Source organism: Cryptomeria japonica, chromosome 1, assembly GCF_030272615.1.
Source record: "Cryptomeria japonica chromosome 1, Sugi_1.0, whole genome shotgun sequence".
NCBI lineage: Eukaryota > Viridiplantae > Streptophyta > Pinopsida > Cupressales > Cupressaceae > Cryptomeria > Cryptomeria japonica.
Genome location: NC_081405.1, coordinates 581,698,731 through 581,722,513, shown reverse-complemented (window position 1 = coordinate 581,722,513; position 23,783 = coordinate 581,698,731). Strand labels below are relative to the sequence as shown.

Here is a 23,783-nt window from a genome sequence, read left to right as displayed (position 1 = left end):
ATTAAAAAAACTAAATAAATTAATTAATAATTACAAAAAAATAATAATTTACTAATTGCTTAAAATATATATATTCCCACAAAATCTCTTTAAAAACTCAAACAATACTTATTAAAAAATATGCATGAAATTTTGTTGCTAAAATTGCTTTCACAACTAAAATAAATTTCCATATCGTCTTCTTACTATTATGTCATCTTAACATTATCATACTTTACACAACTCCCTATAATTCCATTTAGACATGAAATTTCAAATCATACTTCTAAAATAACAATTCTTGAATAATTATAATTTTTCTTCACCTATCATTTTAATTTTATTTTTTTAATCAATAAAAGTAGAACCAAAATTTAAATTATAATAAAGATAATATAACAAAGATATGTTTAAAAGAGGTCTTGCATCTTTAAATCCATACATATCATTCTAGAGAATTCCTACATATTATGAGAAACCAGAAAATATGAAATTAAGTCCAACATCTATAGAGAGAGGAGGAGCAAGTTTTGAGAAAAAGTAAGATTTTCTTTGGAAAACTGATATTTTAGTCATATAAATAAACATCATTATATAAATCATTATTTTGATGGTTAAATAGAATTATAAATTTTTCAAAAAGATTAATTTTTATGAAGAATTTAACATTTATATGCATTATCTAAATTAACAAGACATACCACAAAACACATTATGAAGATATTATTATTATTATTTCTTTCAATAACTAAACATGATAATATGACTAATTCGATCCATACATCCCAACCTTAATTGTAGAAACAAATAAAATTCGAGTCACTTTAGAAAGTGAAATTTGAAGTCCTACCGAATTCCATTAAAATGTCAAATAGTAACAACATAGTTAACCCACCCTGCTACTAACTCCTCCGCATGCTTCAGCTTTTACCAATTCCTTGTGTATCTCTTTAATGGTTACATAGAAGAAACAAAAAATGTTGGGGGACTGGGCAGGAGGATGTTGGGGAGCGGCAGCAAGGCAGAATTATAGCATTTCGCTGAGATACCACTGGAATAAGGCACTGTCTGAATCGGCCAAAAATCATGCTGAGAATTTCAGTAATGAAAATACAGGGAAAAAACAGTGGAGATTTCCCCTCAAGGCAGCCACAACTTCAGGCTCTCTCGTGCTAATAGGAGATACCATTGCACAGGTTAGAGGACGATGGCTTTCTGGCAAAAACTCCCCTGAAGAAGGCCAAAATAAGGTAACTCTAATTCCTAAATTGCAGATGTTGCCTTCAATGATTGTATACATGCTTATAGACTACCAGAGGGCTTTACCTGTTTTCTTTCCATGGCTTGTTCACTGTTAGACCCTGTAAATAGGCTGCATGGAGTCTTAAGAGGTGGCATTTGTAGATTCTAGAAGGAATTTCCAGAAAATTTTAATGATTGTATACATGCTCGTAGACTACCAGAGGGCTTTTCATGTTTTCTTTCGATGGCTTTGTCATCCTGAAAATAAGGCGAATGGAGTGTTAAAAGGTAACATTTGTAGATTCTAGAAAGAATTTTTAGAAAATTTTAATGATTGTATACATGCTCGTAGACTACCCGAGGGCTTTTCCTGTTTTCTTTCCATGGCTTTTTCACCGTTATACCCTGAAAATAGGCAGAATGGAGTGTGGAGTGTTAAGAGGTGGCATTTGTAGATTCTAGAAGGAATTTTCAGAAAATTTTAATGATTTTATGCATGCTCGTAGGCTAGCATAGGGCTTTTTCTGTTTTCCTTCCATGGATTTTTCACTGTTATACCCTGAAAATACGCCGAACGGAGTGCTAAGCGGTGGTACTTGTAGATTCTACAAGGAATTTTCAGAAAATTTTAATTATTGTATACATGCTCGTAAACTACCGTAGAGCTTTTTCTGTTTTCTTTCCATTAAATTTTCACTGCATTTGTAGATTCTAGAGGGAATTTTCAAAAAAATTAGAAGATTGTATGCATGCTTATCAGAGGGCTTCTTCAGTTTTCTTTCCATGGCTTTTTCACTGTTATACCCTGAAAATAGGCATTCTAGAGGGAATTTTCAGAAAATTTTAATGATCCTTTTCTTTTGTGTATATTTTTGTCTTTTAATGAACAATTCGTTAAGAGCGTTGACGTCAAATGATTTTAGAGGTCCTTGTGGCTTTCAAAATACTCTTGCTATTGTGAAATATAGGTCATAAACAGGGATTTCTGATGAATAGCTTACACGGCCGTGAAGCGCTATATTGTTGATTAATTTGATGAGTAGAATAGATACAGATTCGATCATTTAAATGTTCATCCGATTGAAAACTCTCAAATCCAGTGGAATTGGAGAGAAATTATAGTCCCTTTGTGGAAACGGCATTTGAACAACGAATCTGAGTAATGTCAGTAAGTCAAGACATGACATCCGAAGCCTCGGATTGCAAATTCTTAGAAATTTAACAGATCTTGCAAATTCCCAAAAATTTAATGGATATTTCAACAGAGAGGGACTGGCTAAGATCATTGATCTCAAATGATTTTAAAACATTTTTTACTGATATATAAAAATACCCTTTACTGATCTATAAAAACACTCTTTGCTATTGTTGGAAAACAGCAGATGGTCTGATAAAGATCTCGCATTGTCATTACTGGCTAAGATCTTGGTATTGTCTAGGGTTGTACTTAAACAACAACCATTTTATAATTATTTTCCCTTTAAAAGGGGAATATTTGCCATACTTGCAGTTGCTTCTCTTAAACATGGATCGTAACTGCCTAAGGGCAATGATCTCACATTCTCAAGTGATTTTCAAATTTCTTACGGATCTTTCAGAATGGTCCTGTACAAAAATTTATAATTAGTTTTTCTTGACGAAAAGAATGACTGGCTAAGCGGATTGATTTCAAAAAGTCATCTTAATTGCCTAAATTTTAATAAACAGTGGGATCTGATGAAAATTCTATGGAGCTATGAATAGCTAAGAGCATTAATTTCAAGTAATCTCAATGCTCATTAGGGCTGTTTCAAGATAGTTGCTTTTGTAAAACAGTTTTGTTAAAAAGTTTTCTGATGAAGAGGTCAAGGACCATGGTTCGTGACTGGATAAGAGTACTGATTTCAACCTATTATTATAGCTTTTTAAAACACTCGTTGCTAATGCAAATATTTTTGTAAACAGGGTATTCTGCAGAAGACCTTGTATGCTCATGACTGGCTAAGGGCATTGAGAATGACATCCTATGGTTTTCTATTGTATGGCCCAGGTACTCAGGCATGGTATGAGTTTCTTGACAGAGTATTTGTAGGGCAGTCTCTCAGAAACCTTTCTATAAAGGTAATGATAAAGTGGATTTACTTTCTGTAGGTCAGATTTTAAATTTCAGATTTTTATTTTCAAATTGAAAGGGAAGTAATATTGAACTTTAGAAAATGAAGAGAAGATTTATTGCAATTTATATTGAGCATATCAGTTCTTATTTAGATTTGTTAGTGTTAGCTACTACATATTTTGTTAATTTTGTGTTGTCTTTTATACAATATCCATGTTATAACTGCAAACAATTCATAAACACTAAATTTAGAGATAAAGAGCGTTTTCAGATTTTATCAAGCTTTTCGAATTTCATGTTGAGAGTTGAATGCTGTAATTAGACGTTCAATTAGTTTTTAATCATACTATTAAGACTTGTTTCACATTCACTATACACCTGAGTTTTCACCTTTATTTTCAGGTGGCTTTGAATCAGATTGTTGTGGGTCCCTGTGTAGTAGGAGTTATTTTTGCATGGAATAGTCTGTGGCTAAGAAAGCTTAAAGAGCTTCCCACACTATACCAGAAGGAAGGGATCCCCACTCTTATTGCAGGTGAGAATACAATCGCTCCTAAAAGTGCTACATGTTTGATACAGAAATATTGTTTCATTTGTTTTCACTATATGTTATTGGATTGGCTAATCGCTGTTTCTCTGCTTGGTTTACAGGCTGGAAATTCTGGGTTCCAATTACAGTTTTAAATTTTTGGTAATTTCTGTGATAGCTAGCTTTCTTCCCCTGTTTTCCTTTTAGCTTTGAATTACTTTTATAAATTATGGAGCATATTGATGAATATAAATTGTGGTCATAATTGATAGCAATTTGATTCGTAGTGCATTCAAATTATAAATTGACAAGCTCTGAAATGGAAAATAGACCAATGTTTCTTTTTTTCATTTGCAGGGTTGTACCTCTACACACTAGAGTAGCATTCATGTCCACTTGCTCGATTTTTTGGAATTTCTACTTATCAACTGCCATGGGTAAATCCTGAAATACGACTCCCTGGCTATCGAGCCCAAGATATCAAGGCCAACTCTTGTGCTCTTCAACCAATAATTTGGCTCTGCAGTCATTAATCTAACTCTTGTAATTTAGGTTCACCATTAAGCTGCAACTTCGGCAAGTGCAGAGAATTATTGTCTTAACATTAAAGTGATCAAGTTCGGCTTTGTTTTATTGATGCAGAAAGTGTAACTCAAATATTTGAGAAATCAATGATATTTTAGCTTTCATTTTCTTCACATCTTAACAGTTGTGGGCATTTTATCACCGTGCTCTGTTTTAATTAATACAAATGCTGTTTATTTGTTATGAATTTATACAGCATACATCGGTACTATAACCAGGGTTCAAAATTAAAGCACCTTTCACCTTAACCAGTTTTAGGAGTCATTCTCTACATAACTGAAATAAACCGCTACATTATCGGAGTGCAACTGAAATAAACAGATGGCAAACCTAAGATAGTAATTTTGCTGAGCCCAAAGAATCTAGTTCTCATCTATATGGTGACCACAAGATAAACACAAGAAACATGGCACAAATAAAACAAAATTGAAATGTATCAATTACCTTTTCTTAAATAATGTAAATTCCAAACCCTTTTAACAGAATAGAATCATATATAAATCATACTTCATTGTTGAGAAGAAAGTATTACTATTAACAATTTCAAGATACTTGAATTGAGGTATATAATTTTTATTTTTTTTATTCAATAAATCAGGAATAAGAGAGCCATAATCAGTAGAATTAAGTGAAAGATTTAAAAAAATTACGAAGTTCAAGAGTTGTTCTATTGGCAGGCCTGATAATACATTTTCACATTTCTGTTGTTATACATACAATACTATCTTCTATTGACACTTCTAGATACAACATATTTTGTCACAACACTACAATAGATGCACCTTTTTAATTAATATTATCTTCTACTAATTGTTGACTATTGTCATCTATATCCACAACAAAGGACTAGTCCACACTGGAAGATTCTCACACCCTTGCTACCACTTTCAAAAATTCCAATCCCTATTTTGCCCTATGCTTATGCTCCTTTTTTCCAATCACCCTAATATTGAATGACAGCAAGACTTCGATTTTATCGTTTTCTTCTAACCTGCTTGCCACCTCGATTTTATCATTTTCTCTATGACCTCTGAATGCAATCTTTTAGCTTTCCTAAATCCAATATAACAACAATGAACATTGAAGCTATGTCTGTATTAACTCAGTGTCTATGGGTCACCGAGAAGAAAGTGTTGCCCAATATCATTCTCACCACATGTAGAACTATTGTAGTCAAATATTGTAGATTTTGAATTGAACACCTTCTTCAAGCATTGATTAATCATCTCTCCCTTGAAGGCAATTTGTTTCATTTTTTCCATGAGACATATTGTGGTATCCATTTTTTCCAAATACAATAGCCAAATATATCAATTACATGTATTGTATATCATAGCTCATGTTTTGTTATATATTCTTTAAAGTTAATCTACTAACCAATTTCCGTCCTTCTCTAAGTATAGATTACAAATATTGGATCCTGCACTTTGGCTATATCTGATTTAGTGAATATTTATTAAAAGAACTTCAAGTCATGGACTTACATCTTTCCTTAAAATTATAGCTATCAAATATAATTGTATAAAATATTTATCTTTTCAATTTTTTTTTTCATATATTGGATCTATGGATTGTGTGTGTTTGTTAGTTGTGATCAACTCTTTTGGATGAGATGTTGATTTTCTATTGTCATTTTACTTTTTGTAATTTGATTTAATTTCTTTGTCTAATCTTTCTTTCTTGTTAAAAACAGTTAGCTCTCATGTACAAACCTTATATTTTCCCTTATTTATCTATTTTTCTATATATATAATCTATCATAATTTTTTAATGAATAGTTTGGTTAATTTTTAATTTACTTAATTTTAAAAAAAAAAAAAAAATTGATTTCACCTTATAAAATGTTTCACTAGAAAATATCTACCTTAATTTAAATCAAAACTTTATTTAAACATACTAGCCTTTTGGCCTAGCAATCTATAGGGATCTCTAAAGTAAAAAATGATGTAAGAAAGCAAATAGTAGGTGTGAATATTTTTTTCAAAAACATTTTAGCATCATGGTATCTACTATATTTGGAGAAATTAAGTAAATTCATTAATCTAATTATGAACTTATGTTCAAGGCAATGTTTCATGCTCATATGATTCACCTTTTTTTTTTTTCTTAAGAGTAGTTTGAGATGGTTTTGATAAAGTCCCAAAGAAACTTACTTCAAGGACTAGACAACCTAGGTGTTGAAAGCACACAAATCATGCAACAACTCCCAAAAAGAGACAAGGAACAACTAAAACCAACAAAAATAATAAAAGAACAATAGAGTCTAGGTGACTTGAAGCTTTACTTTTGGTTCCACTAAAATAACATTAAGAAAACTTTTCTTACTAACAAAACTTCCATTTTTGGGAGTTGACCCTAGCAAAGAAGAATCCTTAAGATGACTAAGAAGACATCCTTTTCCATTTTCCTTTCATCCCACTTAGAAGAAGGGAAGTTGGGCAAATATTAGAGCTTGCAAGAATGTTGAAAGTTTTTTCAGCCTAAAACTCTTTTGACTCAATTCTTGTTGATTAGAATTTGTTCCTCACAAGTTTTCTTATAAACTCACTCAGCAATGCCTTGGTATGCCAACATAGGGGCACTAATTGAAGAAGGACCACTCTCAACAAAAATATTAATTAGTGACTTTGATTCCAACTAAGGATGAGAAAGCACCTTGAGATCCTTTTTCTTCTATAGATATGTTTGGACCTCTTGTTGACCAAGCACCAAGAAATGAGTGACTAGTCATATGATGATTTTGACACATTATTGTGGAGGCCTCGTAAACAATATATTGGCAACATGCACCTAGTTTGGAGGATAAGGTAATTGAAAACACAAGCTCTTTATCCACATTTGTATACACACAAAATCTAAAAAAATGTTTCCTACAAACGAACACTAGATCAAAGGCAATGAGTTGATCCACAAAGAAAACTATACCCTTCAATACCTCAACCCCTCAATATTCCAATAGCAATCACCAAAACTTCACCCAAACAAAAGCTCAATTAACTCCCACTTCTTAAGAAAAAATCCAATCTTACCCCTAAACCATAAGCCATCCAATAGAATTGAAAAACAATTTCTATGACTTCAAAATGATAAAAAGGAAAGCCTTTCCATAACCAAGATGTCGAAATGGCCACAATAATTTATAACATTTATAACACTAATTTCTTCTCTGATAAGTGATAACTGAAATATGAATTATATTTGCATTTCCATTCCTCTTTCCACTGTTATTTTCTGAGAAAGGCAAGGACTATACATTAATAAATAATGATAATATTTACAGTTTCTAAGTGGCTGCATTTGCTCTTGCAATTTTGCATGACAGACAAACACTGAGGTTATGCAGCCATGCAAGATTTATGGATATTATTGAAGCCTGCATCTCCAAGTTGGTGGAGGACTGGTAGTCTAATGAGGTCACTTGGAATTCTTAAAATTAAACTGTATAAGATAAGAGTATGATATAATTTATCTACATGTTAGAGGATCTGATATAGTTATGGGTGAGGTGGTCTGGACTTGATTATATGAAAACTGGTGGGATATTCCTGGCTAATGGGATTGGGACCCGAGGGAACCTCATGCAACAGCTGCATGCTTCCAATTCTGCAACCCTTACTTCCTGCCAAATTGCAGAGATGCTTTGGCACTGCCATTAGTGGCCTCTGGCTCAATTTCTTCTTCTCTATTGTTACCTGAAAGTTTTAAAACTCATTTTACACAAAAAGAAAAAAGTTAAGTTAATGTCATAGTACAGAGTGTCTTAGATGAAGATGATACCTGAGGCATTGCAAGAAGTAACTCTTGGGGTTGACATCCTGACTTCAAGCAATCTGCAGCCAAGGTCACATTGTAATTTCAGTTTCAATCATCCCAATATTTCACAAATCAATTCTATATTACTATAAGTTATTTGTAGATTTATATACAGACCATTGAGTATTCTTTTTCTTTATTCATTAAAAGAAAAAAGACATTACTAAAATCCACTTTCAATCATTGCTTGGAATAACCTTTATTTTCCCATTTTCAATCCACTCAAAACAATCAGTTGCACTGCACATATTAGTCCATATAAACTTAGATTCTATTGCTTCAGTTGGGTTATTTTGCTGTACCCTAATTCCACTGAGTAAATTTAAGATATTTTGAGTCTGGGATTTATTTTTTTATAATCATGCCTTTTAGAAACAAATACTGTGCAGATTAATGCTCAACAACTTCTCTATAATTTACTAAAAATAAAACTCTGAGTGCCAGTCGTCAAAGCAAGTTCTATTAAAAAAGTTACAGAGAGCGAATCTGTTTTGATTGCAGTCCATATTAGACAAGTGGATTCAGTCCACAATAAAAGGTAAAATGGATAAAGCAATAATGCAGACAAAATTGTGAATAATTGATTACCTTAGATGCTGCGTGCCAGAGAGGAAGCACTATCCCACAATATCATGTTCAACAGAACTAACAAAAGTTTTTCTCAAGGATAGCTGCTTTGATATATTTTTTAAAAGATGAAGGATAGACATGTATATCTTCTTAAGGAGGGAAATCTATATCTTCTTTTAAAAATATTAACTCTACATCTGATGTCGGTCCAAGTTTTCTCTTTGATTTTTTTATGCTAGCATATCAATTGGCTTTATGGTTTACTTCCATTAAGGTAATATTTTGTCTGAATATATCTTCATAAAAATATTTATTATTTAATTTAATTTAATATTAATGTCTATAATGTAAAAGTGAAAATAATTTTTTTATAAATTATTGATTCATATTTTTTAATGTTATATAGTATATAATAGAATAATAATACCTTTGGGGTTATATAAGACTTTGGTTCTTAATATAAGAAGTTGGAAAAAGTGGTAGTAAAATATTTTGTATCAATAGTTAAATTGATTTGATTAATCTTTTTCATATTGAAACTATAGTTAAAATCTGTTAATTATTCAAGTAAGGCATACAAAACAATTGAATAGACTAAGACTGACCAACTTTTTCCATTTTGAAAAAGTAGTTAAGTAGTGTCCACTGTTTACATAAAGCATAAAAAGTCAGTTGAATAGACACACTATATAAAATTGACCAACATTTCTTATGTCTAAAGTTTAACTTGAAAGGATAAATTAACCAAATTAACATTTTACATAAGATTGAATTGCCTTTTTTATGTTGGAACCCTAATTAAGAATACTGATGACCATCTTGTCTCTTTATAAAACCAGTCTTTATTATATTAAAATTATTCATTAAGAATGTATTTGTATAGTCTAATTTGAACTAGTCATGAAGACATGCATATTTTATTTAGGAAACACAAGTTCTAATCTTACTTGGTTCAAAAGTACATAGACAATTTTATGAATATCTACAATTAGTACTTTCCCTTCTCTGTTTAGGAGGAAGGGCTAGTAGAGTATTCCTTGTACACTAAAGTTAGACATCTCTTTTTCTCATTATGGAAGTTCTTCACAATAAAATCTAACTCTTGTTCACTAAATTGCTATTTGTTTTCTTCTACAAATGACTCCCATATATTGAATTCTGAATTTATGGCTTTTATTTCATCTTGAATCTTAAATATTCATTAACCTAAAAGATAATCTATACATTTGAATTATTTCAATGGTTTTGGTTGTCATTTGAGACACTAAACTAGACATTTATTTCATTATAGAAGTTCTCCTACAATAAAATCTGAGACTCTCATTACCTAAATTGCTGTTGGTTTTCTTCTACAAATAAATCTCATATATTGAGTTCTAAGTTCATGTCTTTTATTTCATCCAATCCTATAATTGAATCTCAAATACACTAACCTAAAAGATAACTTGTACAATTAAAATTATTTGAATGGTATAAATGGCCATCATGAATCCCAAATGTTGTCTTGAATCCAGAGAGCATTTGAATAGCTTACAATTATATTTATCATTATAACTTAATTGTACAATAAAAACATAATTCAATAAAATGATATCAACTATAACTGCGAACAAAATAGAGAACAGAAAACAGACATCAACATCAGTGTGGCAGGAAACAGTAAGAAAAGTGTACATAAATGTAGCTGTAATCATTTGGATTAAATCATATATATAGTTTTCAATGGATGTTTCGAATCACTTGATTCATCATCAGAAAACTACATACACAGTTTAGACTGTCATGCAAACTAATACTCAACTCTAAACTTCCATTATTTCCAACTATTACAGAGCAACAACAATATTTTTTTTTAATCTTGATTTGTTCCAGCTTTTGTTATCTATTAAATAAGATAACATGGGTATTTCAGATAATTTAAAGTAATCAAGAAACCATTGAACCTAATACCAGTTTGATAACAAAAATTGAATTGAAGATTACCTATTGGGTGAACAAGCAAACGCGCAGAGCGTACAAAAAATGCAAGGAAGAGAAGCGAAAATGTCAAGCGAACAGCAATGGAGGCGGCTGCTGGTGCAGAAATCCTACTGAACTGAAAGCACAGCATACTTAACTCTTATCTGCTTCACAAGAGTACAATGCATGTTCTGAACAGTGATAATCCAATGTCATACAATGACCTATAAATTCAATGCCCTTCAAAGAGGAAAAAAACAGAAGCTATAAATTGGGCAATTAAGTAATGAACCCAAAGTCTACTAATAATCCACCGCCCCTGCTACAAATCAACAAAATCATCACAAACACCATCTCCATTTACAATAATTTAAGTGCACCGTCTGAATCAAAAATTCAATCAAAGTCGAGGATTTTCAGTATACGAATTATCCATCAAAACAAACGTATATGCTCTTCATTAAATACATTGCATTAACAGGGCCAATTTTTCTGCAGTGTCAGTTAACGGGACAAATAATGCACATGTCAAGAGGATCGGGGGCGATCAATGAATTTTCATAACGCCTGTAGATCACAGGAAAATTACAAAGGGCGGCAGGCGGTGAGCGGCAGGAGTCGAACCGCCGACCTGGTGGATTTCCTAAGTGATTCTGTTTTGCTTGCATTTGGGGACATAATTCGGAGAAGCAGCCGGTCTCGTTGACCTGGCAGCCGGTTACCCGGAATTTGTCTGTCCACGTGTAAGTTATATGCTGTCACCCGCCCTTAAAATAAACGGGATGTGGGCATGTTTCGCTTTTGACATGGCACTCTGATTTCATGTTTGTACGCGTAATTTTCTCGTAGAATTTACTGCCTGTAAAATGAGTCCATTGCTTTTCTGAGCGTTCTTAAATATGAACGTTGAATTTTATGTTTGGTGACGTGTTTAAACGATTCGTTCTGTCGAACGTGAACTTGGTGAATAAGTTTTCTCATTGGGGAAAGCTGTTAATGCCCCAATGACTTTAAGTGGGGAACGTTCACTTTAGCTGCTTATTAATAAATGCTTAGAGGTGATAAAATGGTAACACTGTCAATGGCTATTTATGGAGGAGGTTATGCTTTGATGATTCATTGGTGATTAGGTTTATTTGTAATGGAGTTTACTTTTCATGTCATATAGTTTGTGTTAATATGCAAACCATTGTTTTATTTTTTCATATCTCTCAATCTCAAACTTAATTTATAATCTTAATGATGTAGAGTGGATTGTCTCTCACCGGTTTGTGCTACCTTGTCTAGGTACCTTCTCTAAGCTACACAAGAATCATCCAATGATTCTACACCACACACCCTCCATGGGTCTGCAAGACTTACCCTCTCTGACCTTCCCAAGGTCCTTAGGTTAGGATAAGCACTTGTTGTTTTGTGAGTTCCATTTTTCTTGGCTAGGAGACCTTTTTTTTTCCACTCCCTTTCACACTCAACTTGAGAGTTCAACCCCTCTATCATGGGATCTTCATTCCCCATACTACACACATTAGGATGGATGACTTTGGATGGATTCCCAACCCTATTCCTTACTTAGGAGCTTTTGACACTTACCAGTTTGGTGTTTTAAAAACAAACTGCACTTTTAGGCCTAACTGGTTCTAGTAGCCCTGTCAGCAAGGTATTATGCATTCACCGATTAAACTTCCTGAACAACCATATGAACTCATTGTCATTCTAGACACCCTTTTGGGGTTTACATACAATATCTCAAAATACGAGGTGGGTTTGGTCACTAAAATATCTAACCCTTACCGGTTAACTAGGCTTAATTGCCCCTTTCCAAGCCTTAAAAAATAGGGATTGATCAAAATTCCTTCACCGGTCTGATTGCCCGAGTGAATTGATGATAGTTTGGGGTTTGTGCTTCCATATGGAGTTCCAAACCAATCATACTTCACCTTCACCCACCGGACTCACCCAATTAGGGCTTATTATCCATGATTCCTAACGCTTGCCAACTCAACATGCCAAGCTTAGGGTATGGTGTCAAATCTTTGTTTTGACTTCCCTTGTCTCAAAGCCAAAAAGAAAACATAGAATAAATCACAACCTAACATTCCACAAGGTTGCAGAAAGAAAATCCACCTTGGAGCGTTAGGTTGGAACCATTTGGCTCTCAAAACCCTGGTTTTTAGAGCTCTTAAACCCGCCTGCAACAAAATATAGATTATTCACAAACTACAACACTTCAAGACTCCAAATAAATAAAAAATGAAGATAAGTCACTAGACTAATAATCCATGTCCCTATTTTGGGATGCTCAATCCATACAGGTCGTACAAACTTGCAAGGAACAACAAAAACTCAGAAGAATGCCCACAAATGGGAAACCAAAACTGTTTATTTGCTTTAGATCTTCAACAACCTTCAACAACTGATTGTCATCGGTCTTTCCAAGCCTTATACTGACCTTGGAGTAGTTACAAATGCTCACAACTGATTGTGTCAACCAACTAATCATTGGAGTATGAAAATGTTGCAAAGTTGCTATGAGCAACTTTTGCAAATTGTTGCATAGGTGAGCAAACTTTCTAAAACCCAAACTTGGTCACTCTCAAATGACTTATATGACCTTAACAATCTCAAAACAACATCAACCAACCTACATTAACCCAAAAACAACTTATCCTATTAAGTGCTCTACATGGCCCCCTTAAGAGCTCACATGTTGACATTGGTCAAACAAAGACTCTTAGGGCCCCTACAATCATTTGAACACACTCTTAATGCCCTCTTGGCCTTATTACAAAACTAAAAAAACCATGATTCCAACATCCTAGAGACAAACTCAACAAAAATTGCTAAGTGCCCCTGCACCATACATCCAGGGTAGGAAAAGAAAAACTCAAGTCCCTTGAGTGGATAGGGCTTGAACAGTGGTTCCATGTTGTAGTATATCTCCTTCAGACATCCATGTAGCTTTAGATTCAGGGAGACCTGTCCATTTTACCAAGTTGTCTCTATAGGCTACTTTCCTAGTCCTCTTGACAATCTTGGAATCCAAAATGCAGTCCAATGTCACTGATTGGCTTGGAGATAGGTCTTGTATCCAATCTACTTATTCAGTAGCAGTACTCTCTTATTGGTTTGCAGCTGACTGAGTTCCTTTATACTGGAATAAATCACATGCATTAAAGATTGGTGATATTCCCAAGTTTGGTGGTAGTTCCACCTCATAGGCAGTGTTGCCAAACTTATGCACAACCTTAAGAAGTCCAATCTTCTTCATGCACAAATTGCTAGGATGTCCCTTAGGAAGTCTTTCCTTTCTCAGATAGGCCATAACCAGATCACCTACCTTTTAGTGTACTTCTCTTCTTGTTTTCTGCTGCAATGTTTTCTTGACTTGTTCATGGATCTCCTTCATATTCTGTTCAAAGTTTTCACCTTGAGCACTTCTATGGTCCATAGAAATGAGGTCTCTGAGCTCTAGGATACCCCTTGGATGACATCCATATACTATCTCAAATGGACTCCAACCTGTGCTCCTATTGACAAAGTCATTGTAGACATACTCTGCTTGTCCCAATACTAAATCCCAAACTTGACCATGCTATTTGGTGAGACATCTCAGTAAATTACCCAAGGACCTATTTACTACAGTTTGACTATCAGACTGTGGATGGTATGCAGATGAAAAAGAAAGGTTAGTACCAAGTTTCTTCCACAAGGTTCGCCAAAAGTGGCTCACAAATTTTTTATCTGTATCACTCACAATACTAACTGGTAAATAATAGATCCTTACAATCTCTTTGAAGAACAACCCTGCTATGTTGGAGGCATCATTAGTGCATTTGCAAGGCACAAAGTATGCCATCTTGCTGAATCTATCCACTATAACATAGACACTATCATATCCTCTTGGAGTTCTAGGTAAACCAAGAACAAAGTCCATGTACTCACACACTCCCATGGCCTTGTTGGTATGGCTAGAGGATGATATAAACCTGCATTGCTGGAAGTACCCTTAGCCCTTTTAAAAATAGCACATTGCTCCACAAATCTTCTAATATCTGACTGTAGTCTAGGCTAATGGTAGAACCTACCAACTTGCTCTAAGATCTTGTCAAGACCAAAATGTTCACTTAGATTGCCTTGATGCTTCTCCTTGACAATATTGTCTCTCATAGAGCACAGTGGTATGCAAAGTAGGTGTCCTTTAAACAATAAGCCTTCCTGCAACATAAAATCAGAATAGGCAACATGACGAGCATTAGCAAACTTTGAGCAAACATCATATGCGTCACCAAAATATTTGTCACCTTGGTATAGATCTTTGAGGTCATTTAACCCCACACTTTGTAGTTGTACTTCTTGAATGGTTAGAACCATTCTACTTAAGGCAAATGCTACCTTATTAGTGACTCCTTTCTTGTGCTCAATGGAAAAGGTGTAGGCCTGCAAATACTTAACCCACTTTAGGTGTCTTTGATTCAATTTCTCCTGCCCATTCAAAAAACTAAGTGCATGATTATCAGTGTAGACTATGAACTCTTTAGGTAACAAATAATGCCGCCACTTCTTGAGTGCTTGCACCATAACATATAACTCTAGATCATAGGTAGAATACTTTAATTTTGCTTGATTGAGCTTCTCAAAGAAAAATGCAACCGGGTAACCTTCTTGGCTCAAAATGGCCCCTATAGCCAACTTGCTGGCATCACACTCCACAGTGAAGAGATGATTGAAATCAGGGAGCCTAAGGAAAGGAAGTTCTTCTACCTTTTGTTTTAACAAATCTAACCCTTTATCTACTGCACTAGTCCACTTAAACTGACATTTTACCCCACCTTTGATGGTGTTCAAGATAGGTGCACACACATGGCTAAAACTTGTAATGAATTTCCTATAAAAAGAAGCTAAACCATGGAAACTTCTTACATCTCCTATTGACTTAGGAGTAGGCCAATTTACTATTGCTTCCACTTTTGATGGATCCATTTTTAAACAACCTTGAGAAACGACAAAACCAAGATACACCAATTCATTTTTGAAAAAATCATATTTATCCAAGTTGATCATCAACTTTTCTTGATGTAGCTTCCTCAAAACTTGATTCCGATGTTTGATATGCTCCTCCTTTGACCTGCTAAAAATTAGAATGTCATCAAGATAAACAATGACAAACTTACCAATGAACTCTACAAGAACTTCATTCATGAGTCTCATGAAAGTGCTAGGTGCATTTGTGAGCCCAAAGGGCATCACCAACCATTCATATAGCCTCTCATTTGTTTAAAAGGTTGTCTTCCATTCGTCACCAAGTCTGATCCTAATTTGATGATATCCTGATTTCAAATCCACCTTAGAAAAGTAGCAAGCTCTTCCTAGGTAGTCCATTAGATCCTCAATCCTCAACATTGGAAACCCGTATCTAATTGTGATTTTGTTTATGGCCCTTGAATTAGTGCACATCCTCCACTTACCATCTTTCCTAGGTGCCAAAATATTAGGCACTGCACATGGACTTAAACTCTTCTTTATCAACCCCTTATCTAGCAATTCCTACACTTGCTTTGCTATTTCCTCATTTTGAGTAGGTGTCATTTTGTAAGCAGCTTTGTTTGGCAAAGTTCAACCAAGTATAAGGTCTATCTGATGGTTAACATCTCTCATAGGGGGTAAGGAATCTGGTATCTCATTGACAATCATTTCTTTGTACCGGTCTAGTAAGGTCTGCACCTCTTGCGGTATCATCTTTTTGGTTCCAATCTTTGTCTCTTCTTTGGGTTTCATTATAAGAGCACATCCTTGGTTCCCTTCATGCTTCAACAATTTCAAGAACTCTTTCCCACCAAGAAACATAAAACTTGATCCAACATGTCTTTCTTCACCCTAATCAATCAAGGGATCCATTTGAAACTTTCTACCCTCCTTGGTGATAACATAGGAATTCCTCTCCCCATCATGTATGGCTTTGACATCATACTACCAAGGTCATCCTAATAGCAAGTGACATGCATCCATGTGGGTAATATGTCACATGGCACTCTATCCTTGTAATATCATATTTCAAAATCTACCCAAGCTTGCTCATCTACAAGCACATGCTTACCTTTACTCAACCAAGATACCTTATAGGGGGTGGTATGTGGCAACCTTTTCAATTTTAGTTTGTCTACAATCTCAACTGCTACAATGTTCTCAGTAGACCCTGAATCTACTATAACTTTATAAATATTACCATGATATCTGTAGGTGGTTTTGAAAAGTGTCTTCCTTTGTGTAGCTTCTTTGGATTGTGGTACCTTCAACAAGGTCCTTCTTAGCATCAGGCTCTGTCCTTCTAGGATTGGTCCTGCCTTGCTAATTGGTGAGGTAACACATTGAAAATCCTCTTCTTGCACTAGTTGGGTTCTCCTGTCTCCCATGTGAGAGCTTGAAGTCTTTTCAGGACACTGACTCATGGTATGTCCCAATTGATGACAATGGTAGCATTTTCCAGTGAAGACTGTGGTTACTCTTCCTGAATTGCCAAATCTGCCTCTATAGTTATTTCTCCCTCTAGAGTTGCCTCTAAACTGTCCTCCTTTTTTAGGATTGTCACCACCATTATTTGATTGATTTCTTTCATCATTCTTGTTGGGATTATAGCCCCTTCCAAAGGTACCTCTTCCTCTGTAACCTTTGCCACCTCTGCCCCTTTGATTTTGTTCACCTTTCCTTTTAATATTATCTTCTACTCTCAAGGCTAATTGAAAGCATTTATGGACCGTGTCGGGTGCTATCACATTGATCTCATCTTGAATATTTTGTCTAAGGCCATTTAAGTACCTTGCAACCTTCTCCACTTCTTTCTATTTCTTCCTAGCTCTTAGGGTAAGTTTCTTGAACTCCTCTGTATAAGTACTCACATCCATTTCTCTTAATTTCAAATTTTGCAACTTCTTGTGCATCTACACCTCATAATCTACAAGTAAGAATTGAGTTTTAATCTTGATCTTCATTCTTTCCCCAGAGATGATCTTCTTTCTCCTGGTTTGTTCTCTTTCTTCTTGCATCATGTCCCATCACACTAAGGCTGATCCCTTCAGTCTTGACTTGGCCAAATTGACCCTCTCTTCTTCTGCAACTTCCTTGTATTTGAAATTATTGTTCAAGGCTTCTATCCAATCCAGTAACTCTTCGCCATTTAGGTTTCCATTGTAGATAGGTAAACCTTCTATGTTGTCTTTATTGAGTGACTTGAGGGCATCCAAGTAGATCTCTCGATCTTTGTCCAGGTCCTTCTTTTCTGTTATGACTCCTATTACATCTGCATCTTCATCATCAGTTTCATCACCCCATTCAATGACTTTGCTTTCTTCGTTTCTTGCTCCCGGACTTCACTAAGCATGTCTTATACCAACTTCCTAATGGCTTCTTAGGTCATTGCCTTTGGTGGCATGCTGCTGGCTTTTGACTCTACCTCTGGGTCTGACATACACCACTTTGTTCAATTAATTGGCTCTGATACCAATCTGATGTAGAGTGGATTGTCTCTCACCAATTTGTGCTACCTTGTCTAGGTATCTCCTCCAAGCTACACAAGAACCATCCAATGATTCTACACCACACACCCTCCAAGGGTTCGCAAGACTTACCCTCTCTGAACTTTCCAAGGTCCTTAGGTTAGGATAAGCACTTGTTGTTTTGTGAGTTCCATTTTTCTTGGCTAGGAGACCTTGTTTTTCCACTCTCTTTCACACTCAACTTGAGAGTTCAACCTCTCTACCACAGGATCTTCATTCCCCACACTACACACATTAGGATGGATGACTTTGGATGGATTCCCAACCCTATTCCTTACTCAAGAGTTTTTCACACATACCGGTTTGGTGTTTTCACAAACAAACTGCACTTTTAGGCCTAACCGGTTCTAGTAGCCCTATCAATGAGGTATTATGCATTCACCAGTTAAAATTCCTGAACAACCCTATGAACTCTTTGTCATTCCAGACACCCTTTTCTGGTTTACATACAATATCTCAAAACCGGAGGTGGGTTTGGTCACTAACATATCTAACCCTTATTGGTTAACTAGACCTTAAAAATAGGGAGTGATCAAAACTCCTTCACCCGTCTGAATGCTTTTGTGAATTGATGATAGTTTGGGGTCTTTTCTTCCATATGGAGTTCCAAACCAATCATACTTCACTTTCAACCACCAGACTCACCCAATTAGGGCCTATTGTCCATGATTCCTAGCGCTTGCCAACTAAATGTGCCAAGCTTGATGTATGGTGGCAAATATTTATTTTGACTTCCCCTGTCTCAAAGCCAAAAAGAAAACATAGGATACATCACAACCTAACATTTCACAAAGTTTCAGAGAGGAAATCCACATTGGAGTGTTAGGTTGGAACCAGTTTGCTCTCAAAACCCACCTGCAACAAAATATAGATTATTCATAAACTAAAACACTTCCAGACTCCAAATCAAAAACAAAATGAAGGTGAGTCACTAGACTAATAATCCATGTCCCTTTTTTGGGATGCTCGATCTGTACAGGTCGTACAAACTTGCAAGGAACAAAAATAAGTCAGAAGAATGCCCACAAATGGGAAACCAAAACTATTTATTTTCTTAAGATCTTCAACAACCTTCAACAGCTAATTATCATCAGTATTTCCAAGCCTTATACTAGCCTTGGAGTAGTTACAAATGCTCACAACTAATTGTGTGAACCAACTAACTATTGGAGTATAGAAATGTTGCAAAGTTTCTATGAGCAACTTTTGCAAATTGTTGCATAGTTGAGAAACTTTGCTCAAAACCAAACTTGGTCACTCTCAAATGACTCATATGACCTTACCAATCTCAAAACAACATCAACCAACCTACATTAACCCAAAAAAAACTTATCCTATTAAGTTCTCTACCTGGGACCCTTAAGAGCTCACATGCCAACATTGGACAAAGAAAGACTCTTACGGCCCTTACAATCATTTGAGCACACTCTTAATGGCCTCTTAGCCTTATTACAAAATAAAAAAAAACATGATTCCAACATCCTAGAAACAAACTCAACTAAAATTTCTAAGTGCCCTCGCACCACTTAATCATAAAGTGGAGGGGAGAGTTGGAGTGAGGGAGGGGAGGAGAGTTATTCAAAGAAAGGGATGGTAGAGAGAGAGGAGAGAGAGAAATAAGTATGGAGAGAAGGAGGTAAAGAGTGAGGGGAGATAAAGGTAGAGAGGAATGTAAAAAGAGGTAGGCAAAGAGAGGGAAATGGAAGATAAAGAGAGTAAGGGGGTAAATAGATGGATAGATAGAGGGAGAGGGGAAAAAGAGAGAAATAGAGAGTAGAGATATATGGATAGGTAGAGAGGATAAAAGGGGGTATTAGGGAGAGAGGTAGGTATAAATTGAAGGTGAGAGGATGATGTATATAGAGAAACTAAGGTAGGTATGGAAGGAAGAAGAATTATGTCTAGAGAGAGAGGGATGATAGATATAAGTAGAGATAGAAAGGGAGAGTGAGGGGGAAGGAGGAAAGGATATGTATGCAAAGAAACAGAGGTAGAGAGAGAGAGAGAGAGAGAGAGAGAGAGAGAGAGAGAGAGAGAGAGAGAGAGAGAGAGAGAGAGGTCTAGATCTTGGGGGAGATAGGAGAGAGTAAGATAGAGAGAGGCAGGGAAGGCTAAGAGCTTAAGAGGTAGAAAGATAAGTCTAGATCTTGGGGGAGAGAGGATAGAGTAAGATAGAGAGAGGTAGGGAGAAGAGAGTGATAGGGAGAGAAAGAGAGATAGGTATAAAGCTCAAAGGAGACAAAGAGAGCGAGATAAAGAGAAATAGAGAGGGAAGGAGGGAGGGAGAGAAGGAGGTAGAGATACATGTACAAAGTGGGAGAGGAGATATAGAGATAAGTAGAGAGGGTAAAGGTGAAATAGAGATAAGTGGAGAGGGAGCATGGGAAGGTAAGGTAGAGAGAAAACAAGGGAGAATGGGACATGTATGTAAAGAAATAGAGGTAGGGAGGTAGTGAGGGGAGGTATATAGGAAGAGGGAGAGAGGATATAGAGATAAATAGATAGAGTGAAGGAGAGAGAGTTGGGGAAGGGGAGATAAAGGAGAGATAGAGAGGAGAGAATGTCTGTGAATTAGGAGAGAAGAGAGGAGGGATACAGAGTAGAAATGTGAGAGATAGGTTTAGAGATTGGGGAGAGAGGAGAGAGTGAGATACTAAGATGGGGGAGAAGGTGGAAAGGGAGAGTGATAGGAAGAGAGATAGGTCTAGAGATCGAGGGATACAAAGAGAGTGAAATATAGAGATAGAGATAGAATGATAATATGAGCTTAATGATTATTGAAATTTGACTAAGTTTGAGAAATTATAAGATCTAGATCTTTGGGAGGGAGGAGAGAGTGCGAGGTAGAGAGGGAGGAGAAGGAGAGAGATAGGGAAACAAAAAGGTCTAAAACTTGGGGGAGACAGAGCATGATAGAGAGATAACAAGAGAATGATGATAGGTGCTTGTTGATTACTAAAATTTGACTAAGTTTGAAAAATTAATCCCCTAAAATCTAGAATTTGCATTATGATACTTAGAATCTAAAACCATTCTTAAACATCTTGCCAGTACATATATAAAATATAACTTAAAGTATAAGAAAAAAATAAATTTTTATATTTTATGTATATATCTTGATAAAAAAAACATAAGAGAATGTTAAAGGCATTAGCATTGAAAATGTGTTTGTGCTTTCTAGAACTAAAAACCTGAGTAGGTCATGTTCCTATTGTAGATTTATGTTCTAGGAAAATGCGTACATGTTTTTCTTTTTTAGCATAACATGTATGTATTGTTCATATTGAGGAAAACACATGCGTGTTTTTCTCTCATAAAAGCATGTACATGTAGTATTATCTCAAATAACACATATGTGTTTTTAATTCAACTAAGATGCATGTGTTTTGGCTCAGATTTTTTTATCCTTAATGCATATGTGGTTTTTGAATTTATTTAAAAAATATACATGTTTTATCTATTTTAGGCAGTTTTATGCTAGTGGCCACTAAATTGTCTAGCATATTGGTACACTTACCTTTTCCTAATTTATTTCCAACAAGAAGGTGCTTGCCTCTAGTTTTGACAAATTTATTTATCAAGTGATGTCTTCCATTTTTAATATCCTCTAGTTCCTTTAACTTAGTTTTTCTTACCCCCATTTTTTCCCTTTCCCTCTAACCGACCTGGCATCCATAACTATAAGGTTTTTCCCCTAGAACTATTTACTTCTCCTAGTGCTATTCTCCAAGAATTTTCTTTGTTTTCTTCATCTTCTCATCTAAAATCTTTATCACATTTCTCCCACATGAAAATTTCCTTGGCTCATTAGTGGTTCCCTCAACATTCAATGCTTGGGGTGAAACTTTGGGATCACAATTTGTCACCTCCTTAAGAGCCTTTGAAATTAGTAAAATCTCTTTTCAAGATTCACCTTGTTAAATATTGGATTAACCTAACTTCATCTTTAAAATAGTTTTGCTCAATCATTTACGACCCTTACCTCTATATTACACTTTTTTCCCTATGATAACATCACCACCTGAGGAGGATAGCCATGAGATGATATCTCCCCTTCTTATTCTCTTATGAAAAAGAGTTTCAAGGAATATGGTCTATCTACGAACAATTAAAACATCTTATTCGGAGGCATTCATAGTCCAAATCTTGAATCAATTCACCCAAGATTAAAGAAAGCTTGATAGAATGTTTCATATGTTTGCTCAGATATATTTTCACACAAATGCTTAGTAGGAAGAAACCTATATAGCCCTAGCAAAATTAGAGAAATTAACATATTCACCAAAAAAGATTCCAATCGGTTCAAAGATCTCTTCTATCCACATTTCATTTGGTAACTTTTAAAGGTAAATTGAGAGTTGGAAATCAACGATTAACTCTTGATGTAGATGTAAACCTTGCATCCATTCTCTCAAGTAAAGGCCTCTATTTCCCAAGAACCACGGGCCTCCCTTGAGAACATCATTCCTCTCAAATTTATTTTGGAAGGAAATTTTTTCAAACCTTACACCCAAAAATTAACCTCTAGGTTTAGTCCAATCCAATTTTGGTTGATCTAGGTTTTCATTCAATCCAATGAGGATCATTATTTCAATGGATTTTTCAATGACAATGTTCTTTTTCAAGCCTTTCTACCTTAGTGTTAAGGAAATCATCTAGGGTTAAAATGCATGGAATCAAATTTTTAAATTAAAATTGCTTACAAACATTCACTTAGAGGTCTTGTTGCTTTTCCTAGCTTCTTCCATGTTCAAATCACTGAAGAGAGCCCCTATATCACGAGTATCATATTTGGAACCATGGTTTGTAGACCTTGATTTTACCTCCTTTGCTTTATCCCCACTATTTGGTGTCTAGCTAAAACCTTTGAACCACATTGCTCATAATTACTCCTCATTTTAACTCCCAAACATAATAACTCTTAAGTAAATGAAAATAAACTAAAATAAAACTAATAATAGGTAAAATAATAATTTTAAAATAATTTTTAAGTAAATAAAATCAAATAATTAAACATAATATAAATAAAATAAATTTTTAATAATTTCAAAATAAAATAAAATAAACATATTTTTCTAAATGTAAATAAAATATTTTCTTAATAATTCAAAAATAAAATAAAATAAATAATTTTTTTCTATCTAAAATTATGTAGAGAGTTATTCTTATGAATGTGTTTTTAAATCAAATTGTTATATTAATAAAATAAAAACCTCCTAAAACTATCACTCAATTATCTAGATAGTTTAATTAAAAAAAAAAGCTATTTTATAAAAAATTTAATTTATTATTTTCTATAGAAATAAGACACATTCAATGAGAAAACCTTTATAGGTACTTATCTTCCTTGGATCTATTTAAGCTTTCATTATTGATTACTAAAATAAATAATTTTATCTTCAATTCTAATTAATTTTCTTCATATATAAAATCTGAATTATTACAAATTATTCTTACACTT

General features: G+C 34.6%; 2 protein-coding genes across 2 annotated transcripts; one reads left to right on the top strand and one right to left on the bottom strand.

Annotated features, from left to right (window-relative positions):
- Positions 1-804: 804 nt before the first annotated feature.
- On the top strand, positions 805-4,543 carry LOC131028067 (uncharacterized). Its single transcript, XM_057958267.2, has 5 exons — positions 805-1,229; positions 3,166-3,321; positions 3,719-3,851; positions 3,968-4,007; positions 4,203-4,543. The coding sequence occupies exons 1-5, from the start codon at positions 957-959 to the stop codon at positions 4,291-4,293; spliced, it is 693 nt and encodes a 230-aa protein (XP_057814250.2). The 5' UTR covers positions 805-956; the 3' UTR covers positions 4,294-4,543.
- A 3,061-nt stretch (positions 4,544-7,604) lies between these two features.
- LOC131856140 (uncharacterized) lies at positions 7,605-11,402 on the bottom strand. The gene is made up of 3 exons (XM_059207543.1): positions 10,797-11,402; positions 8,208-8,260; positions 7,605-8,122 (listed from the first exon to the last, which is right to left on the bottom strand). Exons 1-3 carry the CDS (start codon positions 10,921-10,923, stop codon positions 7,925-7,927), a joined length of 378 nt encoding a protein of 125 aa, XP_059063526.1. The 5' UTR covers positions 10,924-11,402; the 3' UTR covers positions 7,605-7,924.
- Positions 11,403-23,783: the final 12,381 nt, after the last annotated feature.

What these genes read in the sequence shown, in the direction of transcription:
- LOC131856140 (XM_059207543.1), bottom strand. Translation starts at nt 10,923, where the DNA reads ATGCTGTGCTTTCAGTTCAGTAGGATTTCTGCACCAGCAGCCGCCTCC. An exon ending in TTTGCTTGTTCACCCAATAG is followed by an intron (nt 8,261 to 10,796) that starts GTAATCTTCAAT and finishes CCTTGGCTGCAG; the next exon opens with ATTGCTTGAAGTCAGGATGT. An exon ending in TACTTCTTGCAATGCCTCAG is followed by an intron (nt 8,123 to 8,207) that starts GTATCATCTTCA and finishes TAAAACTTTCAG; the next exon opens with GTAACAATAGAGAAGAAGAA.
- LOC131028067 (XM_057958267.2), top strand. Translation starts at nt 957, where the DNA reads ATGTTGGGGGACTGGGCAGGAGGATGTTGGGGAGCGGCAGCAAGGCAG. An exon ending in CTGAAGAAGGCCAAAATAAG is followed by an intron (nt 1,230 to 3,165) that starts GTAACTCTAATT and finishes TTTTGTAAACAG; the next exon opens with GGTATTCTGCAGAAGACCTT. An exon ending in GATCCCCACTCTTATTGCAG is followed by an intron (nt 3,852 to 3,967) that starts GTGAGAATACAA and finishes CTTGGTTTACAG; the next exon opens with GCTGGAAATTCTGGGTTCCA.